Here is a 25,653-nt window from a genome sequence, read left to right as displayed (position 1 = left end):
ACTTCTTATCAAATAAAAACAATTAATCTTGCGTTTGGACATTTCATTACGCCTATAAACGGCCTCGGTAAGAAATGTCTTTGTTTGTTGTTACAAAAACTTGCAATTACCAATCCAACTATTAACGAATAGAACCGAAATATTTGAACATTCTGTTTTTCAAAAGAGAAATTATTATTTTTTTTTTTATGAAAGTTAATTTTGTTTTATAGCCTTTTTTATGCTCTATAAACTGGAAGATCAAGCATAGCCTATTTCATATAATTTATGAATCAAACGTGCTATGAAATATTCTTTAAAATCTTTGAAATTGTATAACACATTAAAACTTTTTTTTTGCTATTAAATCTCATACGCTCGATACCATTAACAGCCCTGATAGGCTAAATGTTGACTTTCGAATGTCGAATAGGCTATCATTTTTAATCGCTAATTTGTCAGACAATTAAAACCCAAACATCATGCAAGGTTTCAGCATCACAAAATGTCGATACATACTCAGGCCACATCTCTTCCCTCCCCTCTGATCTGTAAACTTTCAGAAGGTAGGCTGTGCTCTGACTGCCTATGAGGAGAGCAGGAGCAAAACCTGCCAGCCCCTCAATTTTCTCCACTTCCTGTACTCAAGCAACTGCATCCCAAAAGAGGGAAAAAGTGGGAAATATCCTGCAAACGGTCCTAAATAAGGCGTCCCGACGAACCGCTCGCGCTCGGCGCGTCTGCTGCCGCTTTACTGACCTATAACCAATGTCAAGACTTGCTTTCGACGTTTTTGTTAGTTTACCGATCATTATTGATTGACTGTACGGAAGGAAACGGCGAACTGGGTTCATATTAGACCGAATTTGACCGCATGGGATAACGAATCTTTAACAGAAAAGGCTTGAAGCAATTTGAAGATATCGAAAGAGAAGGTTACGCCGTCAAATGTATTGGAAAAATGAGGCTTTGGCCCCTCTATCAGAGGGAAATCAGTTTCTATCCGAAGGAATTCCCTCAAAACAGGTAAGACTTTTTTCGTATCCTATTCGAGCGTGGACGATAATGCAGTCGTGCTTATTATTATCCATTTAATTGCATAGAAAGAAAAACTTCGTTTCGCTGGAGAAGCAGCCTACGTGTTGCTCGATGTGAAAGTCCTCTATATCATCTCCTGCAGCCTGTAACATCTTCACCTTAAAGTGATGTCATGAGAATCAGGATCTATTCTGAATAGTGTGATTTGCGGTCCATCCTCTTCACATGCCAAGTCTGCAGAGGAAAAATTAGATTTTAATTACTGCCATTAAAAATCAAATTTGCAATTCTTTGGGTGGCCCGTTGCTTTCTCTGATTGGCAGTTGAAATTGACACTCTGGGGTCCTCTTATCGCGAGCATTTCAAGCTATTTGTAATTGCAGGTAGTTTATTTTTTTTCAGCTCCCTGGATTGCGTGGAAATACGATTATGGGAAGAGGCACGGGTTAAGTGTGGGGAAAAAAATCAATCCAAATTGAAATCGCTTCATTAAAACGGGCTTTTTGTTGCGAGGCTCTCAATGCACAGTTAAAAGCGTTTTTATTGTTTTTGGACGCCTATATAGAGCAGGGACCATGCCTGACATGGAGCACTGTGGCTTGACTGTGTTGTAGGTGATCTCTCCAGACTCGCACAGCACACCGGGAGCATCGCGCTGCGTGGACGGACAACACGGTCGCGCGATGGTGAGTGCGCGCGACGAGCGATAATGCGCCTTCATCGCGCCTCTGCTAGCTCAGAGAGTTTTGCTTTTGAAGAAAAGGCCTTCAGACATAACATAACACTCTTTACTGATGTAGCCTAATGGATTATTTCAACTTGGATTCGTAAACCGCTTTTATAGCCTATTATTAGCGTTACAAATGTCACTGAATTTCCAAATGTTAGAAAACCTCTTTATTACTATTTAAGTTGACGCGACTATTTCAGGCTTTCCTACTTGAGAAGAGTTTCGATTTTCTTCATCACGAATTAAATTCGAAATGGTCGGAAAAGTGCAGCAAATCACTGCTTGCTGATTAAGTGTTCAGTTTTGATTTTTTAAAACAGAAAATTCCTGTCAACCTTCTGAACCTCATACTTTCTAGAGTGTGATATTTATGGCGCTTTTTCCTCTTGCAGTCACAGTCTGACGGAGAATCTCACAGGTCTAATATGGAGAAAGAGGACCCTCGCTCTTCGCCCAGTCCACCCTCGACGCCGTCCATCTGCTCGCCCACCTCCAGCGCCTCCTCCGTGCCGTCCACCGGGAAGAACGTGTGCGCGAGCTGCGGCCTCGAGATCCTGGACAGATATCTGCTCAAGGTGCGAGGACTCGAATGTGTGTCGTCTGGTGTGACGAGTGAAGTGTTTTGAGTGGAGCTTTTGACTGAATTTCGTAAAGCTTTTGCACACAACATTAGTTGGAACGATTTAGTATGCTTTGTCTTATTGTTGCTCTTATAATTATTTTATATTGTTTAATATTCATTATTATTTGTTTTAACTCTCATGTTTGGGGTCTGATACACCGCGGCCAATTTAATAGATCTAAAAATATAGGCTTCTTAAAGTGATCGACTAAATAATTAATATTTGCAATTTTCCTAATCGCATGATAACTGATTCTAAACAAAATTAATGAACCGCTTCAATAAATGTTACATGAGGATACATATGTTTTGGGTCCCAGAGTCCTCATGTAGCCTATAAATGAGTAAATAGGCCTATATATATATATATATATATATATATATATATATATATATATATATATAAGTAAAACAACGCATTTGTTTTGTTTTGATTGTACTTTATAAAGTGTTTCTCTTTTTGTTTTATTTCTTGCTGAGGTCAAATTGATCAGAAGCAGAAACGTTACTAACCTTTCTAATAGTATTTCTGAAAACTGCATGCCAACTTTGATATAACAGATTGGGTTCAGGTTTCTGTAATGTCTGCATGTGTTTTGGTTTGGTCAGAGGAGCATATTATAATAATGTGAACGGAAAAAGAGGTTAATTTAGAAATTACTGTTATTTTTACACATACATAATATAATAAATTAAATTTCAGCATAACATGATGGATATAAATCATTACGATTTGTTAAATTTACAGATATAGATGTTGATTTTTCAACGTAAAAGTTGTTTGTATTTTGCTTTCTAAAAATGACTAGCGGTCTTTAGGTGTTGACAGTATCGCTGTGCTCTCGGCCTGCTTGTTTTTCAGGAAGTGCGTGTGTTGCGCGTGAGGATCATTAGAGCGCGAGCTCTCTGACTGTCCTGTTTTGCTCTTTTTGCGGAAACTAATAAAACAGTGCGTGAGTTTATTATAATTTAGTCAGGATGAACGAATTTAGACCAGTTTTGTGCATTTCCCTTTTCCTCAGCTCTTGGGATCTGAGACTCTGGGAATATAATTAAACTTATTATTTTTATTTTTCGACAGAATGTTTAAATAAATATTTCTAAAATGCACCTTACGTGTGTCGTAAATGTTCCACAGAGAACATGGTTATAATCATATTTTTAAATCCCAAATCTCAGTAATCAAATTTGAAATATCAATAATTATAAATTTCTGGACAGAATATGTTGCTAGTTTGATTAACAGTATTAAATTATACTTTTTTTTTTTTTTTTTGCTTAAAATTCAACAAAATAGGCTACGTAATGTGCATGCATCTACATTTATATTTAAACACCTTTGCACACAGCGCAATTCAAATGAAATATTCACAAAATATTTACCAAAATCAAATTTTAAATCACACCTTTAATTATAAACAAAACATTTTATTTAGTAGACTGCCACATTTATGTGATTATATATGGCAGTCCTTTTGAGACTGTTCATACAGAAACACGTGTGTGCGGTTCGACTTATTAATTTTAATGCACGTTGACATTCCATTTTACAAAACTATGCACGACGAATGTTATGAAATGCCTTTTTAAAGAATATGCTAATTTCATTATTTTCCATTATTATTATTATTATATTTTTATATTGGCTGTTCTGTTTGATACAGGTTAATAATCTGATCTGGCACGTGAGGTGTCTGGAGTGTTCCGTTTGCAGGACGTCACTACGTCAACACAGCAGCTGCTACATCAAAAATAAGGAAATCTTCTGTAAAATGGATTATTTCAGGTAGGGTAAGTTTTCACTTTCTGTCCTCAGAAATATCAGGAGTGCATATTAACGAAATACTGCTTATTTTTGTAACTTTTGGTTGAAAATGCGTTGCGTGAGTGTAGCGTGTTTGGGTTTAATGCTAAAAATACGATTTCTTTCAAAAGTAGCGATCTAATTCTTACCACAGCAAATAGGCTACATACAATTATGCAATATGCCGTTTGTAATTTAGTTAATTGTCTAGTGATAAAATCTTTGAAAAAACCTCATTCAACAATTTAAAATATCAATAACATCAGAAAACGTGATATTCATGACATTCGATTTATTCACTCAGCATTTCGTATTTGTAGCTAATTTATTCATCAGTTAGAAAATCTTATAGGCTACTTGTCTTCTCTAAAGCTCCATTAGAACTGCGTTTTTATTATAATAGTAAAACACACAAACAATTGATCTGAGACCAAAATAGTTGTAGCTTATTGTAAGTAAATATTTTATAATACTTTAATTGGTGTTCCGATTCAGTCATTTTAAATAATATTTTTAACCAATTTAGATGTTACCACATGAAGCACCTTTTTCTTCTTTTTTTTTACTGTGTGCATTGGATTATGCAAAAAAGAAAAAATCTTTTACTGTCCATAAAAGGAGATGATGTCAATAGTAGTAATGAGAGGTCTAAATAGTACTTGATTACTTGATTATTAGTAGAATTAAATTTGCCACTATTTCCATGTATGCGACTGAATAGTGTTAGAAATCAAACACAAGTTACATAATTCAATCTCAGAAGTATCAAGCTCTGGTTAAGATCCAGTAATATGCTGATGGGAAGGCATGGAGTGAGGGAGATCCGACAGGGAAGCTGTGAAATTGCATTGAGGCTAGAAGGGCTGCGATATGGCATGATTGCAGAGCACTCAGCAAGGCCTGTGAATGGCAGTGTGATATTGGCCAGCCTTCCCTGCTTATTGCCCGTCAATGTGAATGACTGGCCCCTTTAAAGTCAATGCTGTGTTGCAGGAGAGGGTTTGTTTTCTACGTTAAGGCCAATAATCTGAAGAGATGCTCCACGAGATGGTGCATCAATGCCTTGATCTTCACTGGTTGTGTTGAGTCTAGGGCATCAGGATCTCTCAGGCTGTTTATCCACGAGTGTGCTTACAAGAGGAAACTCTGAAAGGAATGCAAAAAACTACACAAAATAGACTTTATAGGGGATTATGTTATAGATTTTATTATGGATGAAACCATATTCTGAAGATGGCGAGTTGTGGTTTAGTACAATAGAAATCTGAAATGATGAAATGCTTTGAGAAATGTTTGTTGATGGCAGTTAAATGAAAAAGACAAGGACTTTACAAATTCTTCCAAGTGGTTTAATGTGTATTATTTTATTAGCATTAAATATGCTAAAATATTCACATTTCGTCTAACTGATCTTGAAACTTAAAGTGTGATTTTCATGTGATTTGTAGCTTGTAGAAAATTAATAAAGTAGTTAAATTCAGATGAATAAAATAAATGCAAATTCCAGTATCCAATTTTTCAGACGTTTAAAATAGCTATACATATAAAATTGTATTTAGTAAAAAATAAAATAAAATAAAATAAAGCAGCATTTTATTTTATGGATATAAAATGTTAATGTATTTTTGTTCCTCTGCAGTTCAGTATGTCAAAACAGCAACCACGGGGGTTTATGTTGGATTTGGCATAATAAAATACAGCCTCAGATTGAAGTTTTTTCCCCCTAATTATCTGAGATAATCAGGAAACGCAATCAGATATACGGTTAACGTTTTTTGACATGGAATCACAGGAACATCCCCAGAAGCGAAATACTGATTGACTCACGTTTGCCTTGAAAAAGAGACAGCAATGGCTCCATGCTTGTGGAGACGAGTTCAGTGATCTGAAGTACACTGAACATGTGTTTTTCTCCAGTGGCATTGAAACATCTCTTTTGTCAAGTCTTCTGCAAATAGAAGTGTTTCTTAGTATAAGCGGATTTCACCTTTTTTATATTTCATATAAAGAGATTGAGATCATAACCACTAGCAGTTAGCAGAATGCAGCATTTGACATAAAAAATTCTGTACATTTATCTCCACACTCTTAAGTTCTTTATTGGCATCGATGGTTCCATAAAGAACCTTTAACATTCATGGAATCTTTCCATTCCACAAAAAGTTCTTTATAGTGGAAAAAGGTTCTTTCGATTTTTTAAATGTTCTTCACACTGAGAAAACTGGTTCGCTGATAGGTTCTTTGAGGAACCAAAAATGGTTATTTTATGGCATTGCTGCAAAAACCCATTTTGCAACCTTCATTTTTAAGAGTGTGTATTTATATAACTGGACATATAAATTTATCCATGAACTGGTTTTAAGTTTAGATGTCAATTATTTGTTTTCTTTGTCCATTGACATAATAAGTAGACTTGTGACCTGTAGCACAAGCTTATGAATGCAATGCCATGTTCGTCTCTGGCGGTTGGATTATTTGCTGGTGCTGCACAACACCATAGGATGGTCATCATATGCCTGAAAGGAAAAGGATCTCCATTGATTTCTTGCAAAAAGGAAAACAAAACATAAGGAGATATGTTTCGTTTGTGTTGGTCTCTCATCTGGGCCAGATTGACAGCTGCTCTAATAGAGTGTAATTACAGGAAATCAAAGTGGGTTTGCTGTGTGTGTCTGAGGGGGGGAGGCAGATCTGGCGGTAAGGGTCAGAGTGGAGACTGTACCTACACTAAAAAGAAACAGCCACAAAGGCACGAGCATCAGGCCACACAGGAAGTCAGAGGAGGCTGTTAATCAGAGGAACCAAAGGATAAGGACAGGGTGATGGAGTAAGGCGGTAACCCGAGTGGGTTTGTGCAGAGCTGAGATCGCTAGATTTGGAGGAGGTGACGTACTGAAATGGCCATATGTGCGTACAGGACTCCTTGTGTTTAAATGCAAACAGAAGTAAACAGAGCTTGTGTAACTCATAACTTGCTGGAAATTATATGAGTGACTGAAATTATGATGACAAAATGAAATGTGTTTTTTTTCTGGTTAACAGAGGAAAAAATTGCATCAACATATGGATACGTTTGAGAATAAAAAATAAAGAGAATAATATTTTGTCTGTGGATGGGTGCTAAGGTGTTGTTAGGTTGTCCGAAATCGCAAACTGATCTAGTAGTTACTACATTTGGTTTGATACTTTGTGACCATAAAAAGTATGTTTTATATGATTAAAATTTGGACGCACTACATCTGACGTGTTGTTACTGTCATGTGACCTACGACGTCAGTCGCGTCGCTTCACTGCCATCCACAAATCCTGTCCCGTGGCCTCATGGGATAGTAAAGAGTAATTAAATGCGCAATCCAGAAATTTGCCGGAAGTACTACGTCATCTAGTTACTTTTCGCCTGTTTTTTTGAATACTATAAATTTGGACGTACTACTACTGTTTTTCGCATTCTATATAGTATGGAAGTAGGAATTTTCGAATGGGTTAAAGTGTAAAGTATTGAACACAAAAAAAAGATATTTTGAAGAATCTTGATAACCAAACTGTTGACGGTAGCCATTGACTTTCGCAGTATGAAAAAATTACTGTGGAAGTCAATAGGTACCAGCAACTGTTTGGTAGACACATTCTTCAAAATATTTTCTTTTGTCTTCAACAGAAGAAAGAAATTCATATAGGTTTGGATCAATCACAATGTAGTATGCAAATAAATGCAAAAAAGCAAACAAATCGCATACTATAAATTTGGACGTACTACTTTTTTCATGTACTGTCTTTCGCATACTATATAGTACGGAAGTAGACACTTTCAACTGCGATAATGGGACCTGCATGAATTTCTTTTAATATTGAACACAAAAGAGGATATTTTGAAGAATGCTGATAACCAAACAGTCGCTGGTAGCCATTGACTTTCGTAGTATGAAAAAATACCGTGGAGGTCAGCGGCTACCAGCAACTGTTTGGTCAGACCCATTCTCCAAAATATCTTCAAATTCGCAACAACAAGAAGAGTAAATGATGACAATTTTCTTTATAGATATAAGTCTCTATTATGCATTGTAGATATGGCTGACATATGTCTACCATGTATCTCAGACAATTTATCGTCCACCAGGTTTCGTCGATGCAAGTGCTAAAGAATAGAAAAGCACACCTCAAAAAGTTGTAAGATTTGCAGTATTATGCAAATACTATAGTAGCACAAGCAATGGAATGGGATGAGGTACATACCAAAATTAAATACTCACGATCCGCCAAGAGCAATAGTAAAAGCGATGCTCGCCGTAGCAAACACCACTAATATGTCTCAGCAGTCTCTGAGAGGGAGATTTCCCCCAGATTATAATACTCTGAGAGTATATCAAATTTAATCTACCGAATTTGTACTTCCACAAGCTTCTCTTTTCCAGCCAAAGGTGAATTTCTCCGGTGCTGAGGGAAACGCTTTGCGGCTGCAGGAATTTTCCCCAGCGAGTTATGATCTGCAGGACAGAAATAAATCCAGAATAAGCACAACAACACACAATCAGACGTGCGGCAGATCTGAACAAAAACAAAACCCCCTTAAGATCTTTATGGCTTTTCTGAAAGGTTTTGCGGTAAATGAACTGCCTTGACAGATTACAGCTCCGTTCCACAATGTTTCTCCTCTAAACACACGTCTGAAATGCATCATTACTCAAACGTTGTATTCTTTGTCTGGAACGGTGCTGTCAGAATATGGTGCGCAGTGTACACAGAAAGCCCTTTGAATGCTTTTTGCAGGCATTAATACGCGAGGCGTGTTTTATGTGTCGATACTTTGCACCTAAGTGGACTGTAAATATTTTTGAAGGTTTTTGATTCAGGTTTGTTTTCGCTTCTTGGCTCATCCTGCTCAAGTGCCGATTGGCAGAGACAAATTATTATACATACACACAAGTGCCGGTCCAAGTTTCCTGGTTGTTGAGCCCCGTGGGGCTCCCTGGTGGGCTATGATGTCATTTCCAGTGGATGAACGCCCCGAGGGCCCCACTGCGGGACTTTTGGGGCCGGTGTCATCATTCTTCAGTAGCGTATACGGGGGAAACATAGCTATCTCGATATCCCGTGTTTCTTTGCAGTCGGAGGAGGCTGTGTGTGACACTTTGTTTACACAAGAGCTCCCAATGACAGAGGTGTAGTGGTGAAGGGGGGCTCAGATTCAGGCCAAAAAAGGGCCGTGCCTGGCCATCTGCAGACCATTAGTTTCTTCTAGTCCTCTCAACACTGGAACCCTCTTTGGTCACCCAAATGTGATGTCTGGGTCAAGAAAAAAAATAAAAATACGGCACGGTCAGCCCCGTCCAGTCAAAATAACACTTAGATGAAGAAAACAGCACTCGCTGTTGGTTTGTATCGCCGTAGGGTTGTTTACAGAGTCGTGTTGATCGCAGGATAACAGAAGAAGTGCTGTAAGCAACTACACAGCCATACGGCTGCTGAAAATGCAGGGCTGAAGTAAATATGGAATACGTATGTGGTTTACAAATCACACTTGGCTGAGAATGTGACGATTAATGTCAGCAGTAACATCAATAACATGCAGCAACTTAACTCCATTTATGCATCGACTTTGTAGTGTAGTATATAATTAGATATAATTAAACAGATAAAAAACAGAATCACAACGCAGTATGAAAATAAATGCAAAAAAGAGAATCAATCTCATTCGCAAATATTTGAATGACATCATGACTAATGGTGAATGGCACATTTTGTAGCAAAGTCAGTAAATAAATTGTAGAATAAATAAGTAAATGATCAAACAGATAGATAGATCTATTTCATTAAGCAAAACTAAACAAAAAAGAGAAATGATCCAGAGTTTTAAGTATGTAAAGTAAGCAGTTTCAGATTAATTTATTGCAGAAAATTCTCTCTATTTTTAAAAATACTTATATAATGTTATAAACTAATTATATACATTTCCCACTTAATATATTGTAAGTAAAATATATTGTTTAATAATATTACCGTATATATTAAACAAAGTAATATATATAATACTATAAACTAATTATTTCAATATATATGTATTTTTCAATTATTTAAAATATAGTTTATATAATATTATATAATATATAACATATTTAAAAATGTAATATATATATATATATATATATATATATATATATATTAAAATAAATATATAGTTTAATATTATATGTCATATATATTAAACAAGGTAATATATCAACTCACTGCCTTTATTAATTTACATATGCATATAAATCATATCTGAAGTCCTTTTCACAAAAGAAAAAGTGGGGGTAGTTTAAGAATAGATAATCTTGCATGCATTACGAACTTTGTTGGAGTTTATGGATCCTATCAGCACAGTTTATCAGCAGACATTTCCTGTCGACCTGCAGCTCAGAGAATTACCAGTGGTTTGTTTGTGCTGAGAGTTTTACAGCCGTGTCTGACACGTTTAGCGGTTATCTTTTGGACACGGTTCAGCCTATCTGTATTCTGTCTTCTGCCAGCGAGAGCGTTCTGTGGAGAAACAAAATACCTGCTTCGCTGTTAAACTAAATTCAGAACAAGAAGCAAATTGCACAAATGCTTTTATCATTACACTAGCTTATGGGTTTTAATACTAAGCACATGTGTAACATGTTTTCTTGTTTATGGGATAAGTATTGATGCCCAAGCCCTTCTCTGTCTCACAGTAGGTTTGGTACAAAGTGTGCCCGCTGTGGCCGGCAGATCTACGCCAGCGACTGGGTCCGGCGAGCCAGAGGCAATGCCTACCATCTGGCCTGCTTCGCCTGCTTCTCCTGCAAACGGCAGCTGTCCACAGGCGAGGAGTTCGGGCTGGTGGAGGAGAAAGTACTTTGTCGGATCCATTACGACACAATGGTGGAGAACCTGAAACGGGCTGCTGAGAGCGGTACGTGTGTTTCACATGCATTTCGCTTTGTCTTATTGATCTGAAAAGAGTTTCTAACCACTTTCCCTGGGTTTTTTACGCAGGAAGCGGACTCACTCTGGAGGGGGCGGTGCCGTCAGAACAGGACAGTCAACCAAAACCAGCCAAAAGGGCACGAACGTCCTTTACTGCAGAACAGCTGCAGGTAAGATGATCAAACACAATGAGGAAGCAAAGCCCTCTTTGTGGTTATGCTTTTGTCTGGTATACATTCATATTTCAGTTCCATTTAATGCTTTAAACACATGGAAGAGTAACTATCAGTACTATCAGTAAGCAACCAACCTCTACTGTATCATAATTAAAACACAAATTTCCAAGGTCTCTAAATGATCCGCATGATCAAAACTTGTTGCTTACAATCTACTACATGCTTTCTGTCGTCTGATTGATCGTTTATACTTTTTTAACAAGTAAAAGGCCTTTTAGTATAATTGTAAAAATCTCTTTTTGCTTTGAAATCTTTACTGATTTTCTGAAGTAAACATAAGAATAATTTATATTGTTAGTATTTCAAGATCTACTCTTACTGGACAGAAGCAACTTAGGTTTACTTGATTATCCATATATCATCTTTTAGAAAAATCATGTTAAAATGTGAGTATCAATTATGATCCCTCAGGCTTTTAAGGAACGCTTGTTTGTTCATCTCTCAATCATCATTGTATTACATTGCATTATACATTTTGAAACTACACTGAGAAAAAAAAAGATACAAAATTTTTTTAAGGTAAGTGGTTGCAAACTATTTATTTTAGCTACATTAAAACAAAAAAAAAAAAAAAACAATATATTGAAAGTTAGTCAACTAAATTAGTTTATTTAAATGTAGCTAAACTAAATTGATTGCAACCACTTACCTTAAAATTTTTTTTGTAAATTCAATGAATCATTTTTTTTTTCAGTGTACAGAGCTATGACCGTCAAACTAAGCATATAAAAATCATCTTACAAAGACATTATTTGGCCGATACAGAGTGAAAACTGATATCCATATGCAGTTTATGTAAGTAGCCTGATATACTGTTATAAAGATCATTGATTTACATTACAAGATATGAGAATTTCATCTCACTTTTTGGCCATATACATAACACAAAATTGCATATTTTTGCCCAGTTTGGGCCTCCTTAAGTATGAGCTCCGTATTCTCAATATATCATACTTTATGAGCCATAAAAGCCTGATGTATCAAATATGATACTCAACAAAAACTTTCAATAATTTGTTCCATTAAAAAAAGTATTTTAATTAAATTTTTTATAATACTTTGTCATTAGTTTTTTTATTATTTATAATATATTTGATTATTTGTAATGCATAATTTCTTTACAAATATGCATTTCCCCCCCTGAGCTAATGTTAATGTGGCACTTGTTGCATGCACAGGTGATGCAGGCGCAGTTTGCACAGGACAACAACCCTGACGCTCAGACCCTGCAGAAGTTGGCAGACATGACAGGACTGAGTAGACGAGTCATACAGGTGACAAAAATCTCTTAATGTTTCCTTAATGCTTCCATTCCATTCAAATGCAGCAAAAGAGACAGCTCGTCTTGACAGTTGGTTGTATTTTCATAGGTTTGGTTTCAAAACTGCAGAGCGAGGCATAAAAAGCACACTCCACAGCACAGCGGCCCACCTCAAGCTCACCCGCAGGCCCGCATGCCCCCCTCGCTGCCCGACGAGCTGCATTACTCCCCTTTGGGAGTCCTGAGAGAGCACGCATGGTGGCCCTGCACGGGTACATCGAAAGTGAGTGTTTCCTCAGAGCTGCTGTCATTACAGCCAAAGCGAAAGAAAAACTGTAATTCAGTGCCACTTTTCATTCCAATTGTTATTGCTAATCATACATTAACGGTAATAATGGCATCTAAAATATTTACTGTAATATATATTACTGTTCAAAAGTTCAGAATTATTATGATTTTTTAATGGTTTTGAAAGAAGTCTCTTCTGCTCACCAAGGCTGCATTTATTTGATCAAAAATACAGTAATACAGTTTAAAAGAACGGTTGTCTGTTGTAATATATTGAAAAAAGTTATTCCTGTGATGCAAAGCTGAAATTTTCAACATCTTTAATCCAGTCTTCAGTGTCACATGGTCCTTCAGAAATCATTCTAATATGCTGGAGTATGCTCAAGAAACTTTTTTTTAATCAATGTTGAAAGCAGTTGTGCTGCTTAATATTTTCGTGGAAACTGTAATACACTACCATTTAAAAGTTAGTAAGATTTAAAATATATATATATACTTTTGTTCAGCAAGGATGCATTAAATTGTTCAAAAGTGACAGTAAAGACATTTATGTTGCAAAAGATTTAAATTTCAAATAAATGCTGTTCTTTTGAACTTTCGATTTATCAAAGAATCTTGAAAACATGGAGTCAAGTTTCCACAGAAATATTAAGCTGTTGTCAACATTGATAAGCAAATCATCAAATTAGAATGATTTCTGAAGGATCATGTGACACTGAAGACTGGAGTAATGATGCTCACATAATCACAGACAAAAAAATTTTTTTTTTAAATATATTAAAATAGAAATCCGTTATTTTAAATTGTAATAATATTTCACAATCTTTCACTGTATCTTTGTTCAAATAAATGTAATTCTTTTAAAATCATTTAAAATCTGAATTATTCCAAACCTAGTGTATAAACATTTTTTTCAAAGCAAACTGGTGGCATTTTTACTAGTGTTCTCTGGTCTAATAATATGTAGCGATGAATTAATATAGCTAGAGATTAATATTATGTTGTGTTTATTTTGTTTTGGTTTCGCAGGTCATCCGTTCTCGGTGCTCACCACACAGAGCCTCCCTCATCAGGCCATGACGTTGCCGCAGCTCCCTCTCAGCCGCTAACTCCCCCGCCTCGCACTGACCCCTGACCCCTTCACCCTGACCTCCTGCTCCAAACCTCCGGGACCCCAGAAGTCGGATCTGGCTGAAGGAGAGGGTCACGGTCCCTCTTGCTCTTGACCTCTGAACTCGCAAAGAGAGAGACTGTTTCCTCTCTGGTTTCATTGGACAGGATTTTACTCACCTGCATCTAGTCACTCTCGGTTAAGGAAAACCGCATACGTGACCTGTGAATTTAGGACTTTGTCACCAAGACCAGGATCTGGACTTTTGGACAAAAAGAAAAGACTCGAGCACACACTGTAAAAGACTAGCGCTCTTGGTGCGTCCTCTCTTCTGATAGTCTCATTTGACTCTTGTTCAGCGTTTGGAGACTCTGAATGCAAACAAAAGGAATGTAAAGTTACCAGCATCAGTGTTAAACATTTTAGATTGAAAAAGGCAAAAGCACAAGAGATGTGGATGGGAAATAAATGGCATAGAACCAGGTGGTAAGACAAATTTTCTCTCTCTTTTTCCTTGCCGAAATACGCCACGATTGAAATCTGTACTAAGCCAGTGAAACGAATTTATGCCACAGTTCACTATTCCTTGCTTTCTTGTTCTAACACTCATATGCAAAGCATATGTGTTTTCTTGGGCCTAAAAAGCCAGCAGTCTTGATTTGTCCACAGATTTCACTTTAAAAATAATCATACATAAAGGACTTAAAGTCCATCATTTAATTGTAAAAATAACTGCATTGTCAACATTTTGTTTTGAAAGCAGATAGTTTTAGAAAAGTGAAATTGTTTCCTTTTTAGATTCAGGTATGCTATATTTCTATAGTTTAAAAAGATCCCCTTTCTTTGACATCTAAATCGTTGATATCTTCCCTAATTTTATTATTTACCAAAATGAATTTCAAAACTGTTGTCATTGCAGTTTACCTGCAATCATAGACTACAATTGACGTTGATATTAGTTTGAGATTATTTCAAATCGAAAACAGTGCTCTGAACATTTTCTACAAAAATGTAAAGAAACATTAAGGATAAAAAGGGATTATCAATGACAAACAACGGTATTTTGTGCATAAGTTGGAAAGGACGAGGAAAACTGAGACTAAAAAGAGCACTTGAGTAAAATGTAAAGATAGCTACATGTAAAGAAAATGTACATGTAATGTATTTTTATTTAAGTAGTGTCCTGACTTTATGTGGGAGACGAATGTGTCTGTGTTTCATTGTTTTCTTCATACATGTGTGCCGTATATGCCTCAGCTGTGACGAGGGAGCGGGAGTGTTGTATACTTGCTGCAGACACGTTGTATACTAACAGATAGGAGCTGTGTACAGGTCTGAAACCGGGGGAAAAGTCTGAAATTGTAACTTAAATTTGAGAAATGCATTCTTGTGTTCTGAATGGGGGACAAGGCCTCTACATTCTTGTATTTATTAAGACAGGTAGCCTGTAAGCACTTTTCCCCACTTCCACATGTCTGTTTTGTAAAAAATAAAATAAAATAATGAACTATTTCTTTGGCTGTGCATTATTAATTATACCTATTTCTTTGGCTGTGCATTATTAATTATACCTATTTCTTTGGCTGTGCATTATTAATTATACCTGTTTCTTTGACTGTGCATTATTAATTATACCTATTTCTTGGCTGTGCATATTTTTTAACTAAATGCATTTTTAATAAATAAATGAATTAGTTACAAGGACTTTTAAAGTGATTTTCTACAGTGACTTAAAAAAGCCTATAAAGAATGTATTTGTGTGTGTGTGTGTGTGTGTGTGTGTGTGTGTGTGTGTATATATATTCATATTATTTCATTATTATTATTAAGGCGCTATTTAAATGTGTTAAATACATTTTCTTGGCCTTTTTTTTTTTAAATACTTGTGCTTTCTGAATGCACTTTTTGAATGTTTCATTCAGTACCATGGTATTCCCAGTACAGTATTTTGGTAACACTTTATTTTAAGGTCTCTTAACTAGTCACTTATTAGAATGCATATTACTAGAATATTAGCCATTTATTAGTAGTAATTAAGCACATATCAATGCCTTATTCTACATCCCTAATCCTACCCAATACCTAAACTTAACAACTACCTTACTAGCTATTAATAGTTATGTAGTGGTATAATTAATAGTGAATAAGTGTTCCCTACTCTAAAGTGTTACCAGTATTTTTTGAAAGGAACACTCTTTTATGACATGAAATGCAGATTCTATATCTTACTGCTGCAGGTTATGATGACAGGATAGGAAATTATGACATATTTAAAATATTACAGATAACAGATCATTTGAAATAAATATCTAGAGGGTTTTTTTTGTCACTTTCAGTGGTATTTTTGCCCTGAGCCCTGGTTAATTTCTGTCTCTGGTATAAATGCATGGGCCAGTGTTGGGTCTGTGTGCACGAGTGAAGCAGGAAGCAATCACAGGCTGATGGAGGAGCTGGCAGACCCTTCACGGGTCAGTGTGCGCAGTAATGACTCCATCACTGATTCCATCGCCATCACATACAGGAATTCCCTGTCAGTCCACATCTCAAGAATGATCTTGTATCCCGTGTTCTGTTTCAAAAGCCCCACTGAGACATAATCATTCACTAGCCTATCCTCTCTTCAAGCACACACACTTTTTTTAAATGCAGAAGATTTTGCATTATTTCCTTCGAGCTGAGCAAGAATCTGACTCATTCACGTCAATAGAACACTGTATTCAGCTGTTGAATGTTTTCGCAGTACTGGCCATTTGCTTGGGCAGAACACAGCAATGATGTAACATTTTCTTACTTGAGTTTGTACCCAAACTCCACTATTATCTATTCAAACATAGTTTTGTCTTAAGAAATAAACTGTATGGCTTTTAAAACCTAAACTCATTTAATGATATTTTATTCTATTGTGGGTTGTTGTGTAGCTGTTCTTGAGATATATATATATTTTTTTTCTTTTTTTTCTAGTTGAACACTTTCACTTCTCATAATATTAATAATAAAAAAGAAAATAAAGCACATATAGTACATAATAAACATTTTTAGAAAGCTGCTCAATATAGAATATATTTTTTAATTATAGCTTTTGCATATATATATATATAGGACTTGTATAAGATAATGCAAACTTATGTTTTATTTTTAGTTTTCCATTAAGCATTGCATTAATTCACATTATATGATTTCTGTGGGTTGTCGTTTTACAGATGTCAGTGTAGTGGTAATAACTAATTTTTAAATATATATTTTTAAAGTGAAAACTCTCAGTTCAGTTTTGGAAAAGAAAACAGGATTGACAAAACGAATTAATGTCACAAAGCTGCATCAATGTGTCATTCAGATAAACAACGGCCTGCCTGTGCGTGAGTATTCTCACTTCTCCTCCAGTGTGTTGCCTCTTGGACAGTGGCCAGTGAACTCATCCCAGCTCTTCCTGCAGGTCCGCACGATCCACTCGTGTTCCTGGTCGTCTACAAGGACAGATAATACATATTTCACTCATTTTGATAAGGAAAAACGCGTTCTGTGTTTATAATAAAAGCATGAAGTCTGCACGCGTACAGCACACTTGTAAATGAGATACGTGCTATTTTTTCCTTTCTGATTGTTTGGTCAAAAATCGAGCTCCAAAAGGCATGTGTCAAACTCATTCATATGCGGTTAAAGGCAATTTACATTTTTTACGTGCGGGATTAAGACAACAATTATGAAAATTCGCTCTCAGCAGCCTACTTCACGCGACAATCAATCACTCCCTTTTTTTTCTTCGCCTTCCCAGAGATGATTCCGCAACCAAAAACAGTGGATAATATACTGCTTTTTTAAATGGTTAAAACTGAAAGGAGTTGCTAATTGCGGAGCGCGAGGTAGTTCTGCTGCTGGTGCTGAATGTGAGCGCGCAGCTGCACGCACTTGAGCGCTCACCCCCATGAACGTGGCGAACTGGGCCCATTGTTGAGAACAGGTCTTAAGCTCTCCTCTGATTGTCGGTAATTGCACGCGATGGCCCTAAACGGCCTCTCCACGCGCCTCCCGCCACTTCTACCTGGCTCCCGCGCGCGGCAATTGAGACTTTTCCAGCACGCGACCGGTCCATTCTGCGACAGCTGCATGCTAACGTCTCACTTCATTCAGTCGCTCCCACCTCACGCTCTCCACATGAAGGTCACACTCGAGAGGAACATTTCATCACTATTTTAAACCAATTAATACCTCCGTAGACGCTTCAACCAATGGCTGATGGACAAGGTCGGTCTACAATTACGTGTCGGTAAACGGGTTTTGGTAAATGGACCGAGTTCGCACGGTTATATATTTGCACGAAATTAGCACCTCAGTACTTATTGTTTGCCTGGCATTCATGCACTTGCTAAATTCATAGGCTAATACAATCCTATTTCAGAGCACGCACGTGTCACTCACATCAAATCTACTGCAAATAAATCATCCTCCGTATTGTCGTCGAGGGCTGAAATGGTCTGTAAATTATACTTTTGACATGCGATTTACATGACAGTAGTGTTTCAGATTGAACTGCGTAACAGGTAAGTCTGTATGTCCACCGTAGACGTCAATAAAAGCTTACAAAAGCAAAGTTCTTATATGTAATATATCATATCTAACACAGCAGTGTGAATAGAGGCTTCCACCTTATTTGAAACAAGCAGCACAACAAAATGTATAGGCCAAAATATTATTCCTGCTGGAAAATTAGTTCTTTGTTAACAGGCCACAAATTGCTCTCTATCAACGCAAAGTTTGTCTTCTTGATATCTTTGGGCCAATTTACAATTTCATAAACAGCACAAGTCCATATGGCCCCTTTGTTTGGACAGGGTTCCCACGGTTATGGAAAAATACCATGCAGGGAATGTTAAAATTGTTTTTCAGTCAGAGTTTTTTTTTTTTATATAAAATATTTTGAGTGCAATTTCAATAAAATGATTTTTTAAAATTCTGTCCGGTAACCACAAATGACCGGAATAGTTATTCATAAGTCGTTCACAATTGCACATTCATTGTGGGAATGCTGTTTAAAGAACTGTCTTAGCCCTCATACTTCCTCAAACTTTGCTGAAATTAATCTCCTTGAATTTCCGTAATCCATATAACCATCTATTTGTTTTCATTACTAATGTTTAGTTTCTTTTTCTTGGCTTTTTTAAATTCTGATTTTCCCCTTATCAATTTATTACTTTTTTTTCTTGTCTATTGTCTGCATCTTTTTTTGTTTATAGTACTTTTTATTCGTGAGAAAGTACTCCATACAATCCCTTTTTTTTTTTACTTTCCCAACATTTTTTACTTTCCCAACAGCTTTTTTTCTCTCAGATTTATTGCAGTGCCTGTATTTTGTACAAAACACAAATTATTTCTTTGTTTCTGTTTTATGCTTCAGTTGACCCTCCTTTCTTCATACTCATGTTGAGCCCTCACTCAGGTGGCCTAACAAATATGATACACAGTCTTTCACGATCAAAGCCCAGGAGTCAGAAGGGAAGCGGTAATTGTACCTTGTTAGGAGGTGTTTATCTTAATCCTTAAAATATAATCAAAAGAAAAAGTGTTTCCTTCCAGAGCTGCACTTTTTTTATTAATGGCTTTAGGATCTCTGATCATCTGAGATTATTCAAAGGCTTGAGGAGCTGAGTGTGTGTATCCTCAACAGCTGGATGATCATCTTCTGACAAGGTTTGATATTACCTTAAAGCAGTGACTTGTGGCTCAAGCCTGGGCTGTTTTCATTGGCGAAGGGATTTTAGAACATGAACCTTTAGCAATTATCACAGAAGCAGGAAACCACTGCAACCCATATGGCAGTAGAGCTATGTAAAGTTATGTATTACCAAGAAATAGGCGCTAAAACAAGACAAAAGTAGTATTGTTTAAAAAGCATAATCACCGTCAAATCCCCAAATATTTAATTGGATAGAGCAATATATTGCTTAATGCTACGCCAAGCAATACTGTTTCTATTTTTTCTCTTTTACTAAAATTCATTATGCTAACTATTCAGAACGTCACTTGTCCTGCACTGGATATGAGTAATATCCTTATATGAATTCCTGGCAGACAATACAGCTAAAACTCTCATAGACTGAATTAGGGATCTGAATCATATCTAGAGACCAGAATATTTCAGAAATTTGGGGTGGACTCCTTGTACTTGGGCCAGTAAGTAACCACCTAGCAATGACACAGCAATGCACTAAAAACCACCGAAACAATTTAGTAACCTTATAGCAACCACACACAACATCCACAGTGAAGTTCTGCATGGGCAGTCACCACTCAGAAAACTATAAAAGTCACATTAAGCATGAAAATAAACTGTGGATAGTCCTAAATATGGTCTATACATTAGTATGTCTTGACAGGTCAATCAAATTTAATTAGTGTAAATGGAGTGTATCAACCTCCTTCGCTCATTTACACACAGTGTTATTAAAGCTGGTTGTAAACAGGATTTCCAATCCTATCATAAACTAAACGCCTGCCTCCTACTGCCGGCTTGGCTCCAGGTAGTTTGCTACAACCGAGACATGTACTCTCTAAAGCCTATAATCCTGCTACCTCTGCTGGGCAAGGCTCATTACAAATGTTGTGTAATGAGAGGGGCTTTATTGACGCCCCCACTCACATTTCAAAGCCTTTCTAGCCAGGAAGGAACCAGCGGAATCATAGCAGACAAACCTCATACTTCCCTTCTCTCCAAGAATCATATAGAGGAAACTGGTGTAATGACAAATAGGTGTCATTATGGAACGATTTGGGTAATGTAATTAAAATTCATTTATAAAATATATTTTTAGAAAAAAGTGCCTGTCCAAAAGCTGCCACTGTGATGCAAGGGTATTCTTGGTGGTTACGAATTGGTTACTTACTGGTCCAAGTCTAAAGAGCCCACCTCCCAAATGAGCCCAAGCCTTTACAATATTCTGAACCCTAGCTACAATTTGGGTACTCATTTAATGCAAGTCGCCAGTTAAAAACTGTAAATCAGATAACAGATTTTAAAATACTAGGCGTCATACACTGTCAGCTTTGTAGCATCATACACTAAACGACTGAAGATCACACACTACCAAACTTTCAAGTCATTCCGAACAAAACAAACTTATGTAGAAACATGCATCTCACTGATGATGAAAACAACCATGGATGTAAAGGAGCTGACTGCAGTAGTTGTTGGCTCTGTGTTCTGAGTTGCAAAAAAAAATTCCGGCTCCGGGCGGGTAGATGCCAGTATGGCTTGTTCAGATTGCAGCTGGACTTGGAGGTAAGTGACATTAAAAAGATGAGTCATATAGGCTACTACATTATGGGCCCTATTATACACCAGGCGCAATGCGGTGCCAGGCACGACGCTAGTGTTTTTTTGCTAGTTTCAGCCCGATGCAGTTATCATTTTCACATCCTGCGTCACGTTTAAAGGGGTCATATGACGTTGCTAAAACGAACATTATTTGGTGTAATGCAATGTGTTTACGCGGTTTAAGGTTAAAAAAAAAACATTATTTTCCACATACTGTACATTATTGTTGCTCCTCTATGCCCTGCCTTTCTGAAACGCGCTGATTTTTACAAAGCTCATCGTTCTGAGACGCGAGGTGTGCTCTGATTGGCCAGCTATCCAGTGCGTTGTGATTGGACGAATACCTCAAGCGTGAGACGGAAATGTTACGCCCCTTACCGTATTGTGATGCCGTGTCCCACCGCGACGACACAAAAACAATAAAACCCACAATAAACAAGGCATTTGTTGCATCCAGTGGGGACATAATTACTGATTATAATGACTTATACTGTCGTTTTATGCGGCGCGGCATGATGCAACATTACCATATCTGCATTTGTGATCGAAGAAACAACAAGCGCTTCTCTACACTGCTCAAAACTCGCGTTTGAATAGTCAGTGCCAAATTCTTTAAATATGAAACCATACTTACAGGCTGTTAGTCAGAAGCACCAGACTGTCCTTGCAAAGTTGGAATTGCCCCACTTTATAAAAACAGCCTTTGAGCATAGCTGGCATAAAATGCACTGCACCATAAAATGCGCTGCACACACTCTAATATTTGGGTTGAACTGTTCTGGAACAATGTTGTAAATACAACTTAACCACTGATTTCTAGTTGTGTCCTCTTTTGGAATCCCAAACAAAGTAGTTTCGCTTTCACAACGAAACACAGCGTCTCCACGACATGGCGCCGGTAGCAGCAACAGTACTACAGCGAGAATAAAAATCATGCCCCCTTTCTTTGCGTATACATTTGGGCGGTGTTTTGCAAATCTCCCCACACCGTGACATAGACATGTGGGGGTGTGTTTAAATGAACCGTTTTAGGAAGATGTGGTCGAGTCTTAACTTTTATAAAGAATATCTCTTTGGTTTTGAGACTTTAGTCTTTGCAACTACATGGATCTTATCTATGCACAAACAGCTTGTAACACTCCAAAAAGAAAGGAAAACTTGAAATCGTATCATATGACCCCTTTAAATAGCAAATGCATTTGCGCCCATTTGTGCAGTCATGGGTGTGCTGGTCTGAAAACGAGGTGTGTTCAGGTGCATTGTTGGCGCATTGCTATTTTGCGGTAACTGAAATAGACTGCCATCAACCAACTAAAACCTGGTCTAAAGTCAATGGCGCAGTATTTTTTGTTATTTAAAGAGTGTGTTAGTAATATGCGCCTATAGGTGGGTCCACAACACGTTTACACTCTGCTTATTACATACACAGGAACTAATATTAAACAAATATTAAAAATTAAAGGATTACAATGCAACATTACAATGTAAAAGATTATTATTGTGTAGGCTACATAAATATAAAAATGCCTCCATGTCATAATGGATAGTCATTGCATGTATCAGATTTAGGATACCTATTTGCTTGCGCACGAGCAGCTCCGTTACCTCTTCAGAGATGCGTTCAGTCTTTGCTCTTGTAAATGCCGCCTTGTAAATAGAGAATCCGCCATGGTGCGAGCTCAACTGGTTCTTAAAGGGAATGGGAGATGAGACTCTGATTGGTTTATTGCACTTTATGCCCAAAACACACCCATTACCCATTATGAGAATAGGTATAACGGTCGGCCGTCGGGGAGCGTCCGTCGGTCTAGTTTGTTTGGTGTGTTCCACTTGTCGGCTCTTGTCGGGCTCACATCGGCGGTAGTTTGCCCAATTCGTCGGGCCGTCACAGACCGTCGGTGAGAGAGAGAACTCTGATTGGATCTTCAGTTTAGCAAAGAGTCAGTGCAGGAGAATTAAGGCGAAAGTGATGAAAAGCGGCACAGACAAAGACTGTTTTTTGATGTGACATGATCTTGCCCAAGAATTCCAATATGCGAATGTTTTCATAACAACATGAGCTGCTTAAAATAATGAAAGTTATCAACGTTACTGATATTTACAATGGTAAGTAAGCTCTGCTTCGTTTACGTTTCGCATATCTGCATTTATCTGCATTTATCTCGTATATCTTTGTTTCTGTTTCTCAGTTTGAATAACGAATATTTACTATTGATAGCTGCTGATATAGACAGCTAACTCCTCTCACGCAGGCGCAGAACACGCGTGTTCAGTTTGCAGTCGCCTGAAGTCATGTGCAGCTTTTTTGTGAGACGCTTTGAAGTCGGCTTGGTGTGTACCGAGCTTTAAACTAGCAAAAGTGGATCTGGACATGCCCTAAGTGCACCTGCGCCGTGCGCTTTAGACAATGCGCTTATAGCATTAAAATAGGGACCCTAGTGTTCTGAAAGAAACTTAAAATATCAAATACTTTTGATATCCTTCAATTGAATGGAATCATAGTCTAAAGCCAAAAAATTCTTTAAGTGTCCATCATACACTACGAGAACTATGATATTTCAGACTGCCCAAAATCTTCAGACTGGCTCTAACATTCGGCTACTAGTGGTGACTCATCCAGACTGTAAATTTGGCAAAGATTTTGGGCAAAACTTATTTGGCGTATTCCAGCTCACCTCTCCTCAACAAGCTGCAAGATCTGAGGTATCATTCATCTCCGCAACATAAACAGTTACACGCCAATGTTGAATACTTGGGGTTAGAGGTTTAGAACAGACAATGGTGAAAGAGCAAATACCACTAACTATGTATTTACTGTTATTTTGGTCATTTAAATATTTTTTGGTCATACAATTTTCCCTTTTTTTAAAAGAAATGCCATGGCTTTAAACTTGATCGGAATATGCAGTTACTGTGTTTTGGTCTTCTGGGATATAAGACAAAGAGGAGGAGAATTTGGTTGACTGGGGCAAAACAGGACATATGGAGGGGACTCAGTCTGCCTCGTGCCCATCTCAAGGAACATGACATGCAAGCAACCGCTGCTTGTAATAACCCACCCTCCCTGACTTCAAATGACCAGTGTGTTGAGATTCTTCAGGGCTTCCTCCCATCTGCTTTTCTCGAGCTCTCCAACCAGCTTCAGAGTTGGCCTGCAGCCTGGGCATTTCCGCAGGCCTTCCTGTCCAGCCTGGGCTGCTGCTGCCTAGGACTGCCACCCCCATCGTGCCTACCTCCTGGATCCGACTGTTTCTCTGCCCCACAGCTGTAGTTGGACTTGTCTCTCTTTCCTCTCCTCCCAAAAACATCCTCCCACAGGGAACGTGGTTCCTCTTCATTTGCCTCTTCAGCGTCTGCGCCCTCTGTGATCCTCCATCCTGAAGGGAAGCTACTTGCAATAAATTCTGTCTTCACACCCATTTTGACAAATGCACCATCACCTCCAGGCGATAAAAATAAATCCATAGGATGCACAATATTCCATATTGTAATACGTTCCAACGTAGGAGTTGACGTTGATTTGAAGGCCAGATGTATGTTTTAATGGGAATTCCACTATGAAGTCTATGTGAACAATTCCTGCTCCATGGGACTTAAGTCAGAGTAGACGTCATGCTTAATTAATATTGGTCGGACAAACAAATAGCCAGAGGTGGGTAGTAACGAGTTACATTTACTTCGTTACATTTACTTGAGTAAATTTTTTGGGTAACTAATACTTTCAGAGTATATTTAAAAATGGGTACTTTTACTCTTACTCAAGTACACTTTTAGTGAAAAAACGGTACTTTTACTTCGTTACTGTGGGCGACGCTCCTCGTTACTTTATCTTAATGCAATACAAGTAAAAAATCCTTCAATTTATTCCAAACGCGCCATCTACTTTTTTCTGGGCAATGAGCAATGCCCGTTCGCGAATGATTCATTCTTTTGAGTCAATTCTGTTCGAAGGCTTGATCAGACCAGTTGGCAAACCAGTGAATCGGTTCGCGAATCAGTTTGAATGATTCGTTCAGTTCCCTGCCGCGCACGCTGAGTCGTCTGAAGCGGTTGTAACATCAAAAGCGTTGAAGACGTGGCTTTGGATATATAGTCAGTTGAAAGCAAAGGCTATTGTTTGCTAGCTATGAAGATCTTTATTAAACGAACACCGCGTGTGCTGTCTATGGTTCCACAGGTATAGATTCGATTACAGTACACGATACCACTATGACATTACAGTTTGTTGTACATGTACCTTACACATTAAATACAATGTATAATTTATTCATTAAATAAGCTGTCACAGAGTATTAAATGAACATCCGCCAAACCCGCGTTAGTTCCAGGAGGAATGCCTTTGCCT

General features: G+C 37.5%; 2 protein-coding genes across 6 annotated transcripts in view; one reads left to right on the top strand and one right to left on the bottom strand.

The window, feature by feature from the left end:
* Positions 1-25,653, bottom strand: part of morn5 (MORN repeat containing 5) — a 36,759-nt gene that overhangs the window by 5,662 nt on the left and 5,444 nt on the right. Inside the window, exons 5-8 of one of the 5 annotated variants that reach the window (XR_009273024.1) lie at positions 17,370-17,463; positions 9,091-9,456; positions 8,407-8,657; positions 5,104-8,308 (exon numbers count right to left, since the gene is read on the bottom strand). Coding sequence is in view for 3 of the 5 variants with exons in the window: in XM_058788509.1 (XP_058644492.1) it covers positions 9,399-9,456; positions 17,370-17,463 (152 nt within the window). In the remaining 2 variants the exon portion in view is untranslated. The other 4 variants (XR_009273023.1, XM_058788511.1, XM_058788509.1 and 1 more) reach the window with 4 other exon arrangements.
* Positions 631-15,690, top strand: lhx6a (LIM homeobox 6a). The gene is given in 10 exon segments (XM_058788504.1): positions 631-1,005; positions 1,632-1,703; positions 2,140-2,322; positions 4,034-4,155; positions 10,869-11,089; positions 11,173-11,273; positions 12,518-12,613; positions 12,710-12,824; positions 12,827-12,883; positions 13,918-15,690. Coding segments are annotated over 10 exon segments (1,125 nt in total). The 5' UTR covers positions 631-927; the 3' UTR covers positions 13,998-15,690.

Source organism: Onychostoma macrolepis, chromosome 10 (assembly GCF_012432095.1).
Source record: "Onychostoma macrolepis isolate SWU-2019 chromosome 10, ASM1243209v1, whole genome shotgun sequence".
Classification (NCBI taxonomy): Eukaryota; Metazoa; Chordata; class Actinopteri; order Cypriniformes; family Cyprinidae; genus Onychostoma; species Onychostoma macrolepis.
This window is presented reverse-complemented; position numbering and strand designations above follow the sequence as displayed.